Source organism: Gymnoscopelus microlampas (assembly GCF_963454915.1).
Source record: "Gymnoscopelus microlampas genome assembly, chromosome: 15".
Taxonomy (NCBI): Eukaryota; Metazoa; Chordata; class Actinopteri; order Myctophiformes; family Myctophidae; genus Gymnoscopelus; species Gymnoscopelus microlampas.
The window spans coordinates 10,202,930-10,221,898 of NC_139952.1; the positions used below are offsets into that span (position 1 = coordinate 10,202,930).

An 18,969-nucleotide genomic window follows, 5' to 3' on the forward strand; every position below is an offset into this window, starting at 1 on the left:
TTTTTGCCTCAGTTGCATTAGTTATCACCTAAATATGTTGTTTTGGCATACTGGCATACACAGTACAAGTTAATTTGGTGTAAAAATGTAAAAATGGATCATTATCGGTCAATATTTACACTTTGACGCAGGCTTGTCAGGACGTACTTTTATTACAGATCAGGTGATAATGCATTGACGTTGTTTACTCACAAACTCTTTTAATAACCAAAGTAAATACAGTAGGCTGCACATTAATCAAACATGCCTTTCTAATCAGTAATCAGTGAATCACAAGTTAATAAAACAGAGGTGTGTTTATTATAGGACCTGCCCATGATGCCCATGGATAAAACCCTTGAGATGGAACGCTATGCGATCTCCTCTAGGATAAACTAGTCAAATAACATCACATATACATCTGCCAAGGGGCTGTATTTAGCCTTTAGCCAAGTGTGATTCTGCACACCTCTCATCAGCATGGCACCATCACTGCTCACATGCTTATTGATTTCAGGTAAGATAATTGTGCATATTCTTCTTTGTTTTGTAACAGGGTTTCTGGAATTGGATGGTTTGCTTTAACAGATGAAGTAAGCTAACAAATACATATAGACAGCCAGGCCTGGAATTTTGTCATTTTAAGGGCAAGGCCACTTGGCCTTTGGTGTTGTCCTCTGTAGTGAAATCAAATTAAAAAAAATATGGTATTTACAATCTGATCCATGCCCAGCCCTGCACCAATTAAAGTTACTGGATTGGTTTAAAGATGGGGACTCATGGGAGTTTCAGAATCTCAACAAAAGACACTGGTGTCTACACATGACAAGAAAGAGACACTGGTGTCTACACATGACAAGAAAGAGACACTGGTGTCTACATATTGACAAGAAAGAGACAGAGGAGAAAGTGGTACAGTCAGCTGGGGCATAAGACCACTATGGCCCCAGGGCATGCCATTTTTTAAGGGGCACTCGACCAAACTGAGGGGCAACGACGGCCATGGCCTTCGTGGCCTCCCTGAAATCCCTACCCTGTAGACAGCAATTGGATAGGCCCATACTTACACATAGTAGGTTCAAAGCAATAATGATACATTGTAATGGCTTTGACTTTGACTTTATTTGGATCTCGTTTAGCCAATGGCAACTCTTCCAAGAGTCCTGAATTAAAACATGAACATAAAAATATCAATCAAAACAAACTTAACACAGTGGAATATAGTAGACACAAATACATTGTGCCAATAATATTTTAAGTAAAACAAATATTTAAAATGTAAAAGCCAAAGATTCAAATAGAAATAAAATAAAAATAAAATATCAATTAGGCCCAATGCCCATTTAAAATAATTCTTACCTTTTTCTTAAGAAATTTGGATAAAATTTGTATAGTTGCAGGTAACTTAAGTTTTTGATCAATGGGAAAATGTAAGTATTAGGTTATAAGTTTAAAATGTGGAATAACATAATCAGATTTCTGTCAAAAAGGTTGAAGTACTATATTCTGATAGTAATCATTGCTACAGAGAGTTTGTTTGGTCACAGGGGTCTCTCCAGCTCTTTAGTTAACAGAATATAGTACATTTTCAGGTAGGTGACAAAGTTTAAGCCAATCAGGAGAGCGCACTGGAAAATGCATTTTCTTTTTAATAAAGAGTTGGAGAGACATGGGAGACTCCTTTTACTGAACAAACACTCTATTGTAATGAGTTCTATCAGAATATAGAACACTTATTTCAACGAAAGTAAATCACTTACCCTACCTTTAATACAATTCTAGCTGCTTTATTCTATCATTTATGTGGTATCCTATCTGCAGCCTCTTTATTTCACCTTCCCCTGCATTTCCCCTACGCAGTAAGACATCTGACTTTGTAAAAGTGCTTGGGCTACTTGATTTATAATACTTCTTTGGAAAAATGTTAAACTCTACATAACATACATGAAGATCCAATAGTTTTCTTGCTCAAGTGAGAAACATGCAATGTCCAACACAAACACTGTTTTCCTCACATTGAGCACACGCTTGTTAAAACGTACCCACTCTGTAAATGTGTCGAGAAGGCTTGAATAAGATTGTCTAATAAAAGTGCTTGAATGGCTTTTATTTTCCTGATTTCCTTTAACCTGCGTGTCAAAATGATGCATTTTACATATTACTGAATGATACTTTGTTTGGAGGCTACAACACATTTGGTATGAGAGGTCGAAAAAAAACATCCTTTTTTTGTTAGAGGGAATAAAGGAGGATATATATATATACTGTATATATGGAACATAAGCGCTTCCTCTGGATGCTCTCCTAAGCAGTGTGTGCTCAGCCACAGTAATGACTAAGAAAGGAACCACACAGAGGTGGAAAAAATGTCTGAATTCCAAAATATATGATGAAGACACTGGCTCAGTTATGCATTCTCTTTTATGTTGGGCTTAAAATAGAAGAGAATGCATGACTAAGCCACTGTCTTGCATCATTTATTTTGGACTGCAGCCAATTTTTTTACACCTTGGTGTGGTTCCTTTCTTTAACATATAAAATATACAGTATAATGTATATTTGATTAATCGCGAAAGAAATCGGTAGATTAACCAGTAGTTGCACTTGCAGCCCTATACAGGAATGGGTTCTGTCTGAGGTGTCATACAACACTGGAACAAGCTCACAACACATCTCGGATTCAAAGGATCCTGGGTGCTTTGTAAATAAAGAGGTTGACAGTTATTACAGGTATTTTTGTTTGACCTGATGGTAGCTGATTTGTATCACTGTTGTACAGCGTAAGGAAACCCTATTATTGATATTAAATCAATCGATCAATCGGTCAGTCGGTCAGTCAGTCAGTCAGTCAGTCAGTCAGTCAGTCAGTCAGTCGGTCGATCGATCGATCAATCATCTCTCTCTCTCTCTCTCTCTCTCTCTCTCTCTCTCTCTCTCTCTCTCTCTCTATCTATCTATCTATCTATCTACCCTCCCTCCACAGGGTTGGTGTGTTACAGTTTTCCAGCAGTGCCAGTGCGTCACATGGCAGACGTGAGAAACTACTATATCCCCATGCAGATTACCAACAGGCTCTACAACAGCTCCCTGTTGGACCCCACATCAACATACTTTGAGAAACTGTACGGGGAAGTCAGTGAACTGGTAAGGTACAGTAACCATACCATCAGTGGTGGAAAAAGTACTCACATATTTTACTTAAGTAAAAGTATCAATACTGCAATGTAGAAATACTCTGTTACAAGTAAAAGTCAGAAATTCTAAATGTACTTGAGTAAAAGTACAAAAGTATTGGTATCAAAATGTACTTAAAGCACCAAAAGTAGAAAGTACTCCTTATGCAGAATGTCCCATTTCACAAGTTTTCAAATAAAATCTAAATCTACAAAGTAACTAGTAACTAAAGTTGTCAAATAATTGTAGTGGAGTAAAAGTATAATATTAGCCTCTGAGATGTAGTGGAGTAGAAGTAAAAGTACAGAATATTGGAAATACTAAAGTAAAAATACCTCAAAAAGTGTTCATTTAACCGCTTGCCCTGTTTTGGGAACCAAAATTAGGGATATGGGTAAACATTTGTCAAAGTTTTTCAAAAATGTCATGATATGTTCCACCACAAAAACACAATAAGTAGAAATAGCATATCAATAGCAAAAATAGCAGATCAATGCAGACACGTTGTGAGATGGGCTATTTTTGCAATTCTTTCTGAGATACCGCTGTACGAAAAGGTATAAAACAGGACTTAACTCCATTGGTAACTCTTTACTGTGTAAGGCAGTGGTTCTCAGAGTGGGGTCCGGGGACCCCCAGGGGTCTTTGAAGGGGTTCCAGGGGGTCCCCAGTAAAATGAATGAACCACTTTAACCCTATACGGCTATATCGGCTACTTGAAAATAGCATTTAGAAAATAACATTTTAACAACACACATCTTGTTTTGGGGTCTGTGGCCAAATGCAAATGCATGTGAATTTGGGGGTCCTTGACATGAAAAGGCTCGAGAACCACTGGTGTAAGGGACCAGGTCCACATTAAGTGTTTTTCTATATTTTGTGGATATTCTGTCCAGAGCACTGAGCGAGATGCTTCCCCTAAACGTTTCACGTATACCCTCACCTTGTCTTTTTTCAGTTCAACAAGAACAGTATAATAAACCTATTATTATTAGGGATGCACCGATATGTGGGCCGATACCGATGTTTAAAATAACAGTTATCAGCAGTAGGGTAAGTGATATTTTTTGGTTAAAAAAAAGTTTTGTATTAAATGGTTAAAGCGCTATATTCGGATAGTAATTCTTGCTATAGAGTGTTTGTTCAGTCACAGGAGTCTGCCTGTCTCTCCAGGTCTTTAATAAACAGAAAATACATTGTCTGGTAGGTGACAAAATCTCAGCCAATCAGGAGAGAGTACCCATTTATCAGATTTGTTTTTATAGCGTTCCAGTTCCAATTTGTTCAGCTCATTTCTTAGTGTCATCACTTCCAATTTCACTTGTTTAATCTGTATCCTGACTGAGTTCTCTATCCCGATTGGATAAAATTGATATCCTGACCTGAAAATGCATTTTCTGTTTATTGAAGAGCTGGAGAGACATGGAGACTCCTGTTACTGAACAAACACTCTATAGCAATGAGTACTATCAGAATATAGAGCTATTTAACACTTATTTTGACAAAAGAAAATCACTTACCCTACCTTTAAGCCGATAGTCGATACCGATTCAGATATTTGTTTATTTTATTCTCGTCAGTTTGTTGTTTCCCTTTGTAACACGGAAACAAATGCATCTTCATTACAAATAATCTTCACCTTTGTAGACTACAGCGCAATATTGATATATCCCAACAACAGATAAATATCGGCTACTGCCATCGGCCAATGTCGACTTTTTTGCCGATATGCCGATGGCAGTCAACAAGGCAAATATCAGCCGATACCGATATGCGGCCAATAAATCTAATTATTATCTAATAGAATGATATCCTATTGGCTACATTCATCGTGGAGTTGTATGTTCGATAAAGGCAGACCTAGGCCTACTGTATATAGTAACCTGTCCGGAGAGCTGACAGGCAGGGAGGGGAAATGGACACTCTCAACCCGTCTTGTCTGTGAACAATCTATACATGCATTTTAGGTGAAAAATAGGTCATACAGTTGCTCAATCTTGATTCATTTCATGTCTACAGCTGCTAGTTTAAGACTTTGTTAACAATATTCAGTATTTTCATACAGTTGTGTTGAAGTCTGTTTCAGTCGATTGTTTCATCTTCCGCATAGGGAAAAGGGGACGGGGGTTCGAGTTTTTCTCTCCTCTCCAAAACTTGAATTATTTCCTACTCGAGGTGCCCAGGGTGCTCTGTCTAAAAAAACACTGGATGCCAAGAGCGCGGTGCTGGGAAAAGGAACGCTACTAGCCCATCTTTACCAGAAATGCATGGCAGAAAATCACCAGCAGACAGAGCTGCAACAACTGGAATATTTTGCTAAAATATATGTCATATTACACACATCTGTTGGATTCTGATTAAGACTTATACTGGATATGTTTTCAATGCAGTTATACAATGTGAAAGTGAATAACATTTTGTTCTATTTTGCAGCTCGACAAAGTGTACGATTGTCAGACGATAGAGGATAGCATGCCGGTATGCCCAACGCATGACTCCTATGGTGGAGTTGCATACATGACCTTCAGGTACTGTACTTCTTCAACACACCATAGCAATACTTTTAAGAATAATCAAGAAACTGGTACATGTTGGAAATCTATTTTACAGTTCAGTAACCCACCCTGTTTGCTTCGCCCTTGTTGTAACATTCCCATTATTCACAGATACGCATCAGTTGGTGTCATAGCGAATGCCACCATTATGTTTGACGAAGTGCAAATAAACAAGTTCATCGTCAAATATATATTCCTCCGCAATGTCGCCAGAGACCCCCAGCTGAAGGTTAATGAAACTTTTACTGAAAGTAAGTAAAAATGTTGTGTATGTATGTATGTATGCGATGCGAGAATGTATGTATGTACCGTAAATACTGTATATACTGTATATATGTATGTACTGTCAACGTAAATCGGCGTAAATTTCTATATCTCGTAAACCTCGTAAATCCAGTAAATTTAACAAGCATCAGGTGAGATGTTTGATTTTAAGGGTGGGGGTGTTACGTGTGTGAGTGTGTCTGTGGAAGAGTGTCAGAGTGTGACAGAGTGTGTGTGTGTGTCTGTGTCAGAGAGTGGGTCTGTGAGTGGATGTGGTTAATTCCAGGTGCTGCCTATCTGCTGAGTGCTGGGTGCCAATCATCAGCCCTTCCAATGATTGGTTGGGGTTGCCTACTTAAGGCCACCAAACACCTAAGGGTTCCCCAATTAGTTTTCCCCAAGGGCCAAATTATGTTTAGGGTACCAAGCCGAGGGCCACACAACCTGCGAACAGATTGGGGCTTGGGGGTTGGCATTCCCGTTTAATACACGTTTGAAGGACCATGATAAAGACTTGTTTTGAATGTTTTGTAAAACCAGCATGTCATGAAACCTTTAAATCCTGTGTTGAGGGTCACTCAAGGAAATAATGCACTCTTGAAAGTTGAAACTAAATAAGTTGAGAACCAACCATTTATTTGGTTGTTACAGTGTGCTTGAAAAGTATGCATTTAGCAGCTAGTGACGGCCAACCGTTAACCGGTAATCGTTAAGAAATTGGTAACCGGTTGATATTAACAGTTAATGGTTAACCGTAAAAAAAAACAACTAGAAAAAGTGCTCCTCGGAGCACAGGTCCCCGCCAGGTCAGGTAGGTTATTGTGGCCTCCTGGTGGCGCTATAATAGGCCAATGTTAAAAGGGTGGCATTTCTTTTTAGGCCTTGCATGGCAATAGGACACTGCATTCAGGATTTGCGGCATTTTGTTCAAAACAAGCCACTACTGCAAACTTTAGATGTGAATCTTATAGCCAATCAGGATGGAATATGAAAAATGAAACAGATCCGGCTTGATCACATGACTATAGAGATCATGTGTACCGATTTGCGTGAAATTTGGATAAAATCGGTAGGAGTAATATAAAGAAATATGTTTTACATAAGTCGGCCTCCTGGTGGCGCTATAAAAGGCAGAAGTGAAAAATGCAGGGCAAAGGTTTTTCCTTGACCTCTAGGGAGTGCGCATACACAGATCGGTTTTACAGTTTTACACAGATCGGTGCAGTTATAGGTAAAAACACAAATGGGCCTGTTATAGCGCCACCATGAGGCTGATTTGAAAATGTTCAAGTGGCATTTCTTCCTCGGCCTAATGGGAATGTGCATGCAAAATGTCATGGAAATTGCATGCTGAGTTCATGATTTGTGGCATTTTGTTCAAAACGGAGCACTCCTACAAACTTTGGAAGCCATCAAGATGGAATATGAAAAATCTGAAAGACTCGTTTTGTTTAATGACTATAGAGATACTGACTATAGATTTGCATGATTTTTGGTCAAAATCTGTAAGAGTACTGTCGAAACATATATTTTGCACAAAGCGTCCTCCTGGTGGCGCTATAACAGGCCTATGTGAAAAATGTGGGGCAGAGGTTCTGCTCTGGCATCCAGGGAGTGTGTGTGCACAGTTTGGCTGCGATCAAGCCAACGGTGCCGGAGATTAGCTGTACACAAAATGACAGAATGACACACGGACGGACGGACGGACAGACAGGGGGTAAAACATACTCTCTCGCCGTGCCTTTCGGCCTGGCGGAGACAATAAAGCTTTGGCTTCGACTCTATCTATCTTAGAATACATGTAGACCTATTTGACAGTTGCAGAAACATAATTGCCTTCCTTGATGCAATACCAGTGGTTAGAGTGTTCGCCCTGAGACTGGGAGGTCGGGGTTTGATCCCCGGTCGGGTCATACCAAAGACTCTAAAAAGGGTAGGCTACTCATTGCCTCCTGCTTAGCACTCAGCATCAGGGGTTGGATTGGTATGTCCCTGCGACATACTAGCGTCATGTCCAAGGTGTGTACTTGTACATCAAGCTGCCTTGCGCACGCTTAGGAAACAGGAGATAGGCTCCTGCCCTATGGGCCTCAGGCCTCGGCAAGGCTTACTTGATGCATTAAAGGACAACTTTGTTTTTTTTACAACCAAGGTTTATATTTTAGCTTGTAATTAAAGTAAATTAAAGATGAGTGTTCTTTTTTTCATTTACTGCTTTCTATAGTTTTAGCAATTTTCGCAATATTTTTTACAGTGGGCGGGGGCATTCTGTCCGGTGGCTAAATATGCCTTTTTTACACAATAAAAAAGGTCCTGTCGTCTTTGATGGCCAGATGTGAGTTATTGGGGGCTAGAAGAGATAGCTAGAATAATAATAAAGAAAACACTGGGTTATTGTGTAAAAAAAGGCATATTTAGCCACCGGACAGAATGCCCCCACCCACTGTAAAAAAAGATTGCCAAAATTGCTAAAACTACACTGAGCAGTAAATTAAAACATTTTAACACTCATCTTTTATTTACTTTAATTACAATCTAAAACATAAACCTTGGTTGTAAAAAGGTTTTCCCTTTTTGTTTTTGACAGGGGTTGGTGTGGGCCAGACACACATACATGTATACATCTCCGCCACCGTTGACCCGGTCGCTGTGAAAACTGCGCACACACACTCCCTGGATGCCACAGCAGAACCTCTGCCCCACATTTTTTAGATCAGCCTGTCATAGCGCCACCATGAGGCCGACTTTTGCTAAACACATGTTTTTATATTACTCCTACAGATTTTGTCCAAAAAACACGCAAATTGGTACACAGTATCTCCATAGCCATGTGATCAACACGGATCTGTCTGATTTTCCATATTCCATCCTGATTGGCTAAAATTGGCTTCCAAAGTCTGCAGGATTGGTTCATTTCGAACAAAATGCCTCAAATCATGAACACAGCATGCGATTTTCGTGAATTTTTCCACGTAGATTCCCACTTGGCCCAGGAAAACCCTGCATTTTTCACATATGCCTTTTAGAGCTTTGAGTTTTGTAAAACAAGTTTTGCTCTTACTGCTTCAGATTCCGTCCAAAAATCACGCAAATCGGTACACAGTATCTCTATAGTCATGTGATCAAGATGGATTTGTCCGATATTTCATATTCCATCCTACTTGGCTAACATTGGCTTCCAAAGTTTGCAGGATAGGTCCGTTTTGAACAAAAGTCCTCAAATCGTGAATGCAGTGTGCGATTTACGTGAAATTTTGCACGCACATGGAGGAGGAAGAAATGCCACCCTTTTCACATAGGCCTGTTATAGCGCCACCAGCAGGTCTAATTTAGCAAACCATATTTTTGGAACAAAATGCCTCAAATCATGAATGCAGTGTCCGATTGCCGTGCAAGGCCTAAGAAGAAATGGCACCCTTTTCACATTGGCCTATTATAGCACCACCAGGAGGCCACAATAATCTACCTGACCTGGCGGAGACTTGTGCTCCGAGGAGCACTTTTTCTAGTTCGTTTCTTTCTTCAAGTATAGGTGTGTGTTTAAATATATTGAGTTTGTACGTATGTAATCTTATCTATCTTTTTTTTTCAAAGCGTCACCACCAAAAGTTGCGCATCTGACTACAACAGTTCCTCCAACTACCACCATAACCACAACACCTACAACTACAACCTCAACTACTACAACCACAACCCCTACAACTACAACAACCCCTACAACTACAACTACAACCACAGACCCTACAACTACAACCACAACCCCTAAAACTACAACCCCTACAACTACAACCACAGACCCTACAACTACAACCACAACCCCTACAACTACAACCCCTACAACTACAACCACAGACCCTATAACTACAACCACAACCCCTACAACTACAACCCCTACAACTACAACCACAGACCCTACAACTACAACCACAACCCCTACAACTACAACCACAGACCGTACAACTACAACCACAACCCCTACAACTACAACCACAGAGCCTACAACTACAACCACAACCCCTACAACTACAACCACAGAGCCTACAACTACAACCACAACCCCTACAACTACAACCACAGACCCTACAACTACAACCACAACCCCTACAACTACAACCACAGAGCCTACAACTACAACCATGGAAACTACAACCACAACCCCTACACCTACAACCCCTACACCTACAACTATAACTACAACCACGGAAATTACAACTCCAACTACAGACCCTACAACTCCAATCACAACCCCAGACATAACAACTACAACCCCAGTGTCAGTATCGTCCTCCAACCCAAGAAACATCTCCCTTGACCCTACAACTCTAACCCCAGACCCTCCAACTACAACCATGCTCTGGGAAACTACAACCACAGACCCCAAAACTACAACCACAACCCAGGAAACTACAATTATAACAACAGAACCTACAAATCGAACCACAACCCCGGACATTGCAACCACAACCCCAGTGCCAGTATCTTCCTCCAACACAAGAAACGGCTCCCTAGACCCTACAACTCTAACCCCAGACCCTCCAACTACAAACACGCTCTGGGAAACTACAACCACAGACCCTACAACTACAACCACAGACCCTAAAACTACAACCACAACCCAGGAAACTACAACTATAACAACAGAACCTAAAAATCCAACCACAACCCTGGACATTGCAACCACAACCCCAGACATTGCAACCACAACCCCAGTGCCAGTTTCTTCCTCCAACCCAAGAAATGTCTCCCTAGACCCTACAACTCTAATCCCTGACCCTCCAACTACAAACATGCTCTGGGAAACTACAACCACAGACCCTAAAGCTACAACCACAACCCAGGAAACAACAACTATTACAACAGACCCTAAAAATCCAACCACAACCCTGGACATTATAACTACAACCTCAGTGCCAATATCTTCCTCCAGCCCGAGAAACGGCTCCCTAGACCCTACAACTCCAACCACAGACCCTACAACTCCAACTGCAACCCGGGAAACTGCAGCAACAACCAGAGACCCTACAACTACAACCCCAGAAACCAAAACTACAACCACAACCCCAGAGTCTACATCCAAAAATGCAAACCATGCCTCTACAGTGCCAATATCTTCGTCCAACCCAAGAAACGGCTCGTTTGGTGACGTGACATTGGCTTCAACCACCAAGCCAAGTTCAAAGAAAAATGGCAGTAACATTCACCCGACCAGCGGAGGAGGAAACCCCACGGCGAACCAGCCCATTGGACACCCAACAGATGCTCACCACGACATTTTAACGGAAACCACCGCCGTCGCTCCAGACGGTGGAAGCAGTGAGCATTCAGACAGGGTACCTGGATGGGGCATTGCTCTGCTAGTGCTAGCTTCTGCCATCCTGTTGCTGCTCATCATTATATTCATCATGATGGTAAGTTATCAAACATGCACCCACTTTGATAATTTGACCTAAATATAACAAAATAAATGAAAACTTGACGTGACAAACAAAAGCAGTTCTTTGGGGCAGTTGAGGTGCCATATAGCACAGCTGGCATACAAAGAACCTGTATAAGCCATTTGACAAATGTGCGGGTACAGAGGTTGAGTTGTCAAAAGACAGTGTGTGTGTGTGTGTGTGTGTGTGTGTGTGTGTGCGTGCGTGCGTGCGTGCGTGCGTGTGCGTGCATGCGTGTGTGTGGGTGTGTGAGACCTAAAGCACATTTTGTGCCCTAGCGTAGGTAGCTTGCTCTGGTATTAGAAGAATGTCTGTGCTAACGTTGTTGTGTGTTTCGTGTCATGAGGATCATATTACAGTATGTATGCACTTGCATTGCTGTGTGTTTTATTATCGCAGCCTCTCTTGTGTTTCTTTGATAAGTGGCCACGGAAGCGCAACAATGCTGTGTTGGCCGTTTTCCTGTGATCTCATTTGGTCGTGGACAGTGGTTGTCATTCAGTACACCTGTCCCTGGTGCGTTTAATTTGTGTACAGTTTCATGACGTGGAAACTTTATAATAATTGTTCGTATTGTTTGATGTTCCAGGTGATTCGCTGGTGCTGTGTAAGGACAAACGGTGACTACATGGATAACACTGGGGATCCGATTTATAACGAGAGAAAAGCGCCTCCTCAGGACTCTCTGCCAGAATACTCCCCCCGCTCGCCAGCGCCAAACAGACCAACGCCATCGCCAGGACAAACACCCCTCATCATTGTAAGCATGGCTTATGCCTATAATTCCCATTTTATACCAATGCAATACTGTTCAACAAAAATGGTAAAAGACACTGTAAAGTAAAGGGTTGTGTGCAGCTATATTACTTTTTATCTATTGAACTGTATATGTTGAAAATACTGTAAAAGACAATAGTGTAAAACTCAGTTATGGTTCTTTGTTGAATTCGTTTTGATGATGAACGGTCTCACAGTTTGAGGTGTGAATCTTCTGGAAACAGGGTGACGCTCCCAAGAGGAACAAATCAGGTTTCTATGCAGTCAACCCCTGAGATGGAGCTACCAGCGGGGGCCACAACAATAACAGCAGCAGGTGAGATTGTTATTTAGGCATTTCTGCAGTGGCTGGAGGCATTGTGTTATTTTTTTTTCATCCGTCGTCGGTCTGTGTGTTCATTCGTCCGTCTGTCTTTCCTATTCTCCTGAGTGCATCTCAATAACGTCTTGAGGGAATTTATTTCCTTAGTGGATAGAGAGGCTGTCTGGAATTCAGAAGGTCACCAATTCGTTGACAGACAGCGTTATTTGTATGTCAATAGTCATCTAGGCCTATTGTTATGAACCTTTTAGGTGAAATGTTTAATAATATCATGTTGTTTGTTTTGGTTAAGTTTTTTGTGTTTTCTGAAGAAAAAAAATTAGGCCATTATTTTAGCAAGGTAACAATGTGTTTCTCTTTTCAGGTGACCAGTCTAACACCGGTAAAGAAGACAGAGCTCCAATTAAAAGTCAAAGATCTGCTGTGGATCATGTATTGGAATAGTTTAACCTGACGAACGCTAGCGTCTCTATTCTGGAGCGAACATTTGCAAGGCGATGTGCGTTTGTAGATCGACTGTTTTCGGCCAAGAAATTTGGTGTTTAAGGAACTAACTAACCTCGCCCTCTGGGACTGCAGTCAATTAAGTCTATATGATTTCAGTGGTAAAATGTATGCTATTGTTCAATCCACGAATTAAGTCATTGCCATGGATGGTTTGACAGTTTATTTATTAATATGTGTTTCATGTAATGTATCATAGGAGTTGTAAATCTGCAGTCATATAGATAGATATACAGTACATATTTCATACATCTACAAAGTAGAAATGTAACATTACTACATTATGTATGCTAGTTGTAATTAATGTTCATATTTAAGAGGCTAGTTAATGTCATAAAATATAAAGAATGTAAAATTCTATATATCGTGTATAGAGTGTAAGTTAAGAGGCTCACCTACACTTTTTAAGCTACAGTATGTGTATATTGATGTGTATTGCTGCTGCTGCTGTTCCTACTGCTGCTGCTGCTATCTGTATCTTCAACTAGTCGAGTTGTAACATGTTCCATTTACAGTATACCATTAATGTTCTTTGCTATTTTACTTGTCTAGTACATTGACATAAATAAATACAAAAATAAATAAATAAAATAAAACATTGCATGGTATTCAGTTTACACACATTTGCACTCAAATGACAACAATGAAAATAAGTGCTCAAGCTTTTTGTGTTTTATCCTTTTGTCAGATATTTACAAATATTTGGTCAATGAATGAATGAATGAATGAATGAATGAATGAATGAATGAATGAATGAATGAATGAATGAATCAATCAATCAATCAATCAATCACTCAATCAATCAATCAATCAATCAATCAATCAATCAATCAATCAATCAATCAATCAATCAAAACCTCCTCCAGCCCAGCCTCCACCTGCATTACAGTAGGTTGTGTAATGCTCCAGGCATGTTTTATCATGCATATTTCATGTTCTTATGCTTGTATTCTATTGCTGTAGCAGGAAGCATTCCCATACAGTCAAGCCCAACTTTATAGTCATCTCTATTTACTGTACACTGAATGGTTAACCGTCCTAAATAATGACGTGATTCATGATGACAGACATACAAGCATGTTTTGACAACACGTTACAACACCGAACAGTAAATAAACAGCGTTTTAAAAAGGCAGCTGATGTACATTTGTATTGGTTTCCAAGGAAATCTGTTGTCAAAATGCAGTACCAGTGCTCATTCGGCTCAACCTGAAGAACGTAACATTTGATATAAAATGTTTTGATTGATTGATTGATTGAATACTTTATTATCATTTGCAATTAGTACAGAGTACGATTTACAATGATTGTCAAAAGGATAGTACAAAAAGCCCTTGTTTCCATTGTGGTCCTATGTATTCAATTCATTAAGAAATTTAAAGACATACAATAATATACAAATAATAAACAAGACATAATCAACACTAGTAGCAACCTATTAGAACGTAGTAGAACGTATATACAGTAAACATTTGGGTGGGGGGTGGGGTCATCTCGGATGTTAAGCTTATGGGCTTTTCAACGACCATTTACAAATTGCAGACAATGTTTGTTGGAAGGGCATTCCACATTTTGGTGGCATAGCAATAGAACGAATGTTTGTGCCAAATCTGGCGTTGTGTGTTGGGTCTTTCACGTTATTGAAGTAGTCTGACAGGTACATGTTTCCTTGTGTATCTTGAAGACCAGGTCCATTGCTAATTGCTTTATTCTATCCTCTACCCTGAGCCATCCCACCCTAGCATAATGAGCAGGCGTTAGGTGAGTTCTGGGTGTAAGGCCTAGAAGTTATCCTGACCAGTTTGTTTTGAGGGGTCTGAGCTTTGCTTTTATGCCTTTGTGGTGCTAAAGTACCATGAGGCGCATGCATAGTCAAAATGATATTGGAGGGCTCCAGCTAGTGTCCCAGTGTGTTCTGAGTCTGACCACTATTTCTATCGATTAGTTACCCCATGGAGACTTGAATTCATGGATATTTTCTTGTTTTTGTCGCATTCCCAAGCCAATAATTTGATGACCAGCGGACCGGTAGACAGCGGTTCCGGTAGGAGAAACAGAGTTGACACTTTGAGTCTCCTACCGGAGTCTCCTAGCGGTTCTGGTAGGAGACACAAAGTCAAATGATTGGCTTAGGAATGAGACAAAGACGAAAACATAGCCATGAATTCAAGTGTCCATGGGGTGACTAATCGATAGAAACAACGTCATTTTGGGGGTGAGTGACCTATCCCTTTAATATGGAAAAAGAGGGAGGGGGGGCATGTTAGTGTTTATTTATTTTCCCCCATGGCAACGGTGTTCCAGTGACAGGTGACAGGTCATTAGTGGTACCACCCATAACACACTGAATGAGGTGTGACTGACAGCACCTCATCAACATCCTTCATCTGATGTGTGCATGTGGATGGATGGCTTATTAAAAGCAAACATTTAAGTATTAATCATAACAGGGGCCGCACCTCTCTATCACATGGACCATAGCTGCATGGTGAAAACGTGTCACATCGTGACTTGAACCTTTTTTTTTGTAATTGTCAAATTGTGATATTATTGTATTAAAGGGACAGTTCACCCAAAATATGTATTTTTTCGATCGATTAGTAACCCCATGGAGACTTGAATTCATGGATATTTTGTCGCATTCCTAAGCTAATAATTTGATGACCCAGCGGACCGGTAGGCAGCGGTTCCGGTAGGAGACACAAAGGAGACTCCTACCGAAACCTCTGCCGGTCATCAAATTATTGGCTTAGGAATGCGACAAAAACAAAAAATATCCATGAATTGAAAGTCTCCATGGGGTGACTAATCGCCTGAAAAAAAGTTATTTTGAGCGTGTACTATCCCTTTACCATACATATCAAACATATCAAAAGGAAATGCATGCATTTAATTCAGTCTGACAAGAAGCAGGGATAAAACATATCCCCACCTGCCATGCAAATTAATGACCAGATAGGGATATCAAAAGCAGAGGCATTGATTTCCCCATCCCTTTCAGAGAATCCAACCCTGGAAAAACTCTGAAAGTATAATGGCCCATGCATTACATTTAAATATATAAAATGGGTCATTGAAATAAATAGTTTAATTCAAAGCAGAGTGAATGCATTTTTTCAAACTGATACATGAACTAAAATGATCTTCTCGCTGACCACATCCATTTTAATTTGTAAAAATTGATGAATGAACAGTGGGAATTTCACCGTGTTGTAATGTACTCTATATAACTCACATGAAAACCTTTCATCTCTCATGACACCCACATATTACATATTGTACTGTATGTGTATGGTATCATTGTTTTGTATAGGTCATGATGTAGAGATAGTATTTAAGTATTATACTCCACAAAGCCCACAGTGATTCACTGCCATGCAAGCTTTGGAATAAACCCGCTAGTTTATCAGTAGTGGAAGAAGTGCTCAGATCTTTATTCTACTCAAGTAAAAGTTTCAATTGAATTTTAAACTTGATTGCTTTTTTTTGGCACATTAATAATGTAACAGTTTTGTTATTTAGTTTGTGAAGCGTGCCATAGAGGGAAAGGGGAAAACAGGAACAGGAACAGAAAAGGGAACCACAACAAGAGAAAAAAGAAAGAAAGAAAAAAAGCTTTTCTTTTTTGGTCACACCTTAGCTCCACCTTTTTAAGTCAACAGATAATCAATAGGCCCGTAGCTGAGGGGGGGGTAGAAGATTCATTCAAGTAAAAGTTTTAATACCACAATTTCATATCGAAATACTCTGATACAAGTAAAAGTTCAAAATTCAAAATTGTACCTTCAGTACCAAACGTTTCTCATTAGGCAAAATTGTCTATTTCACAAAACATATTATATTATTGTAATTAGTCATGCATTCCTGTGTTAATCACTTTAATGTTGCAGCTGGTAAAGGCGGGGCTGAACCCTTTGAAGTATCCTTGTTGAGCAAGACACTGAACCGTAACTGCTCCCAATGAGCAGGTTGGTGCCTTCCAATAATATAAATGTACAATTTACCATTTACTTTATGTGCTGCTGGGTAGCTTAACCTATAGATACATCTTTATTTGTGACTTAATGTATGTTTTGTATTAATAATCTAAATCTGCAAAATAACTAGTAACTAAAGCTGTCAAATAAGTGTGATGGAGTAAAAATATTTGCCTCTGAGATGTAGAGGAGAAAATTGAAATACTCAAGTATAAGAAACATACCTCACAATTGCACTTATACCGTACATGACTAAATGTAGTTATTTTCCTGGTTTTATATAGGGAGGGTGTCGTGATAGAGATAGTATTTGAGTATTGTAACACCACTACCACAGTGCTTCATAGCCAAGCTTTAGAATAAAGCTACTCTTAGTGTTTGTCGAAACAATGGACCGGAACCAGGGAGGAGTGACATCAAAACGAAGTTTCACTTCATGAGTATAATGGAAAATGAAAACTAGTCACGCCTTTACTTAATAGTATTATTACAGTGGCATTTAACCTTTAATTTAAGTCCAAGCCACTATTGTCCATTGTGGTGCGACAATACTGAGCAAGCAGCCCTGTTCAGAACTGCACACGCAAGTCATTCAATGAACACTTTATTGTGGCTTGATATAAGAAATTCACCGCTTTATCAGAATGCAAATGACAAAGATAAATCATGAATGAGCCAGTGCTGAGGTGTGTTATACTACAATAGCATTCAAGGCTATTGTCCAGCGTGTTATTTGAACTGTTAACAGTTATTAATCGGTCCTCTACAAACAGAAGACATGACAGAAAGGGACAAAGAATGGAGTGGACAAACTAAGAGCTTTTGAAGGGCCTGTGCACAATACAAGGTGTAACCAAATATCATTAGAAGAATCAGTGTATCCAAAGCAAACACACGCACGCACGCACGCACACACACGCACGCACGCGCGCGCGCGCGCGCACGCACGCAAACACACACACACACACACACACACACACACACACACACACACACACACACACACACACACACACACACACACACACACACACACACACACACACACACACACACACACACACACACACAGACAGACAGACAGACAGACAGACAGACAGACAGACAGACAGACAGACAGACAGACAGACAGACAGACAGACAGACAGACAGACAGACACACACACACACACACACACACACACACACACACACACACACACACACACACAGACAGACAGACAGACAGACAGACAGACAGACAGACAGACAGACAGACAGACAGACAGACAGACAGACAGACAGACACACACACACACACACACACACACACACACACACACACACACACACACACACACACACACACACACACACACACACTTTTTTTTTGGAACTGATATTGGTTCATGATGCAGAATCCTCTTATTTAACTTCCTTTAATACGGTGGACTTTACTATAAATCTTTATCGTTCATTCTTCACTGTGAAGTCATTGTTCGTCCTTTGTATATTTCTGAAACATGGTACAATAATTGAAAGTTGATTGATGAGTCTAAATGTGGGAGATTAAACTTTATTCCAATAATAGATTGAAGATGCTTCAATCAAGACTTAATAATCAAGAAGGGTTTAATTTGTCACTTACTTATCTATCTATATATATATATATATATATATATATACAATTTGAATCCTGCGCCATGTCGGTTGTCAGTATGTACGAACGTTGTATGTGGCCAGTGTGACGTCATATGACATCACGGTCGTGACATCACGATGAGACACGCCAGTGTGACGTAATCTCTCGACAGCATGACATCACATCCTACCTATAAATAGGTAGGATGCACCAGTTCGACGGCTTCCATCCTCAACACAACCCACACCGACGACCCTTTTAGTCAGGTTCACTATGTGTTCTTGTTCAAAATTTGTGGAGATTAGCAAAACAATACTTTATTTTTATCTTCAGAACATGGGAAATCCAAAAATCTATGTTT

At 40.0% G+C, this 18,969-nt stretch overlaps 1 protein-coding gene across 1 annotated transcript; it reads left to right on the plus strand.

Moving 5' to 3' along the window:
- Positions 1-365: 365 nt before the first annotated feature.
- LOC311061512 (uncharacterized protein) lies at positions 366-13,575 on the plus strand. Its single transcript, XM_084080171.1, has 8 exons — positions 366-496; positions 2,963-3,123; positions 5,587-5,681; positions 5,820-5,959; positions 9,567-11,380; positions 11,997-12,167; positions 12,409-12,500; positions 12,871-13,575. The coding sequence occupies exons 1-7, from the start codon at positions 460-462 to the stop codon at positions 12,457-12,459; spliced, it is 2,469 nt and encodes an 822-aa protein (XP_083936297.1). The 5' UTR covers positions 366-459; the 3' UTR covers positions 12,460-12,500; positions 12,871-13,575.
- Positions 13,576-18,969: the final 5,394 nt, after the last annotated feature.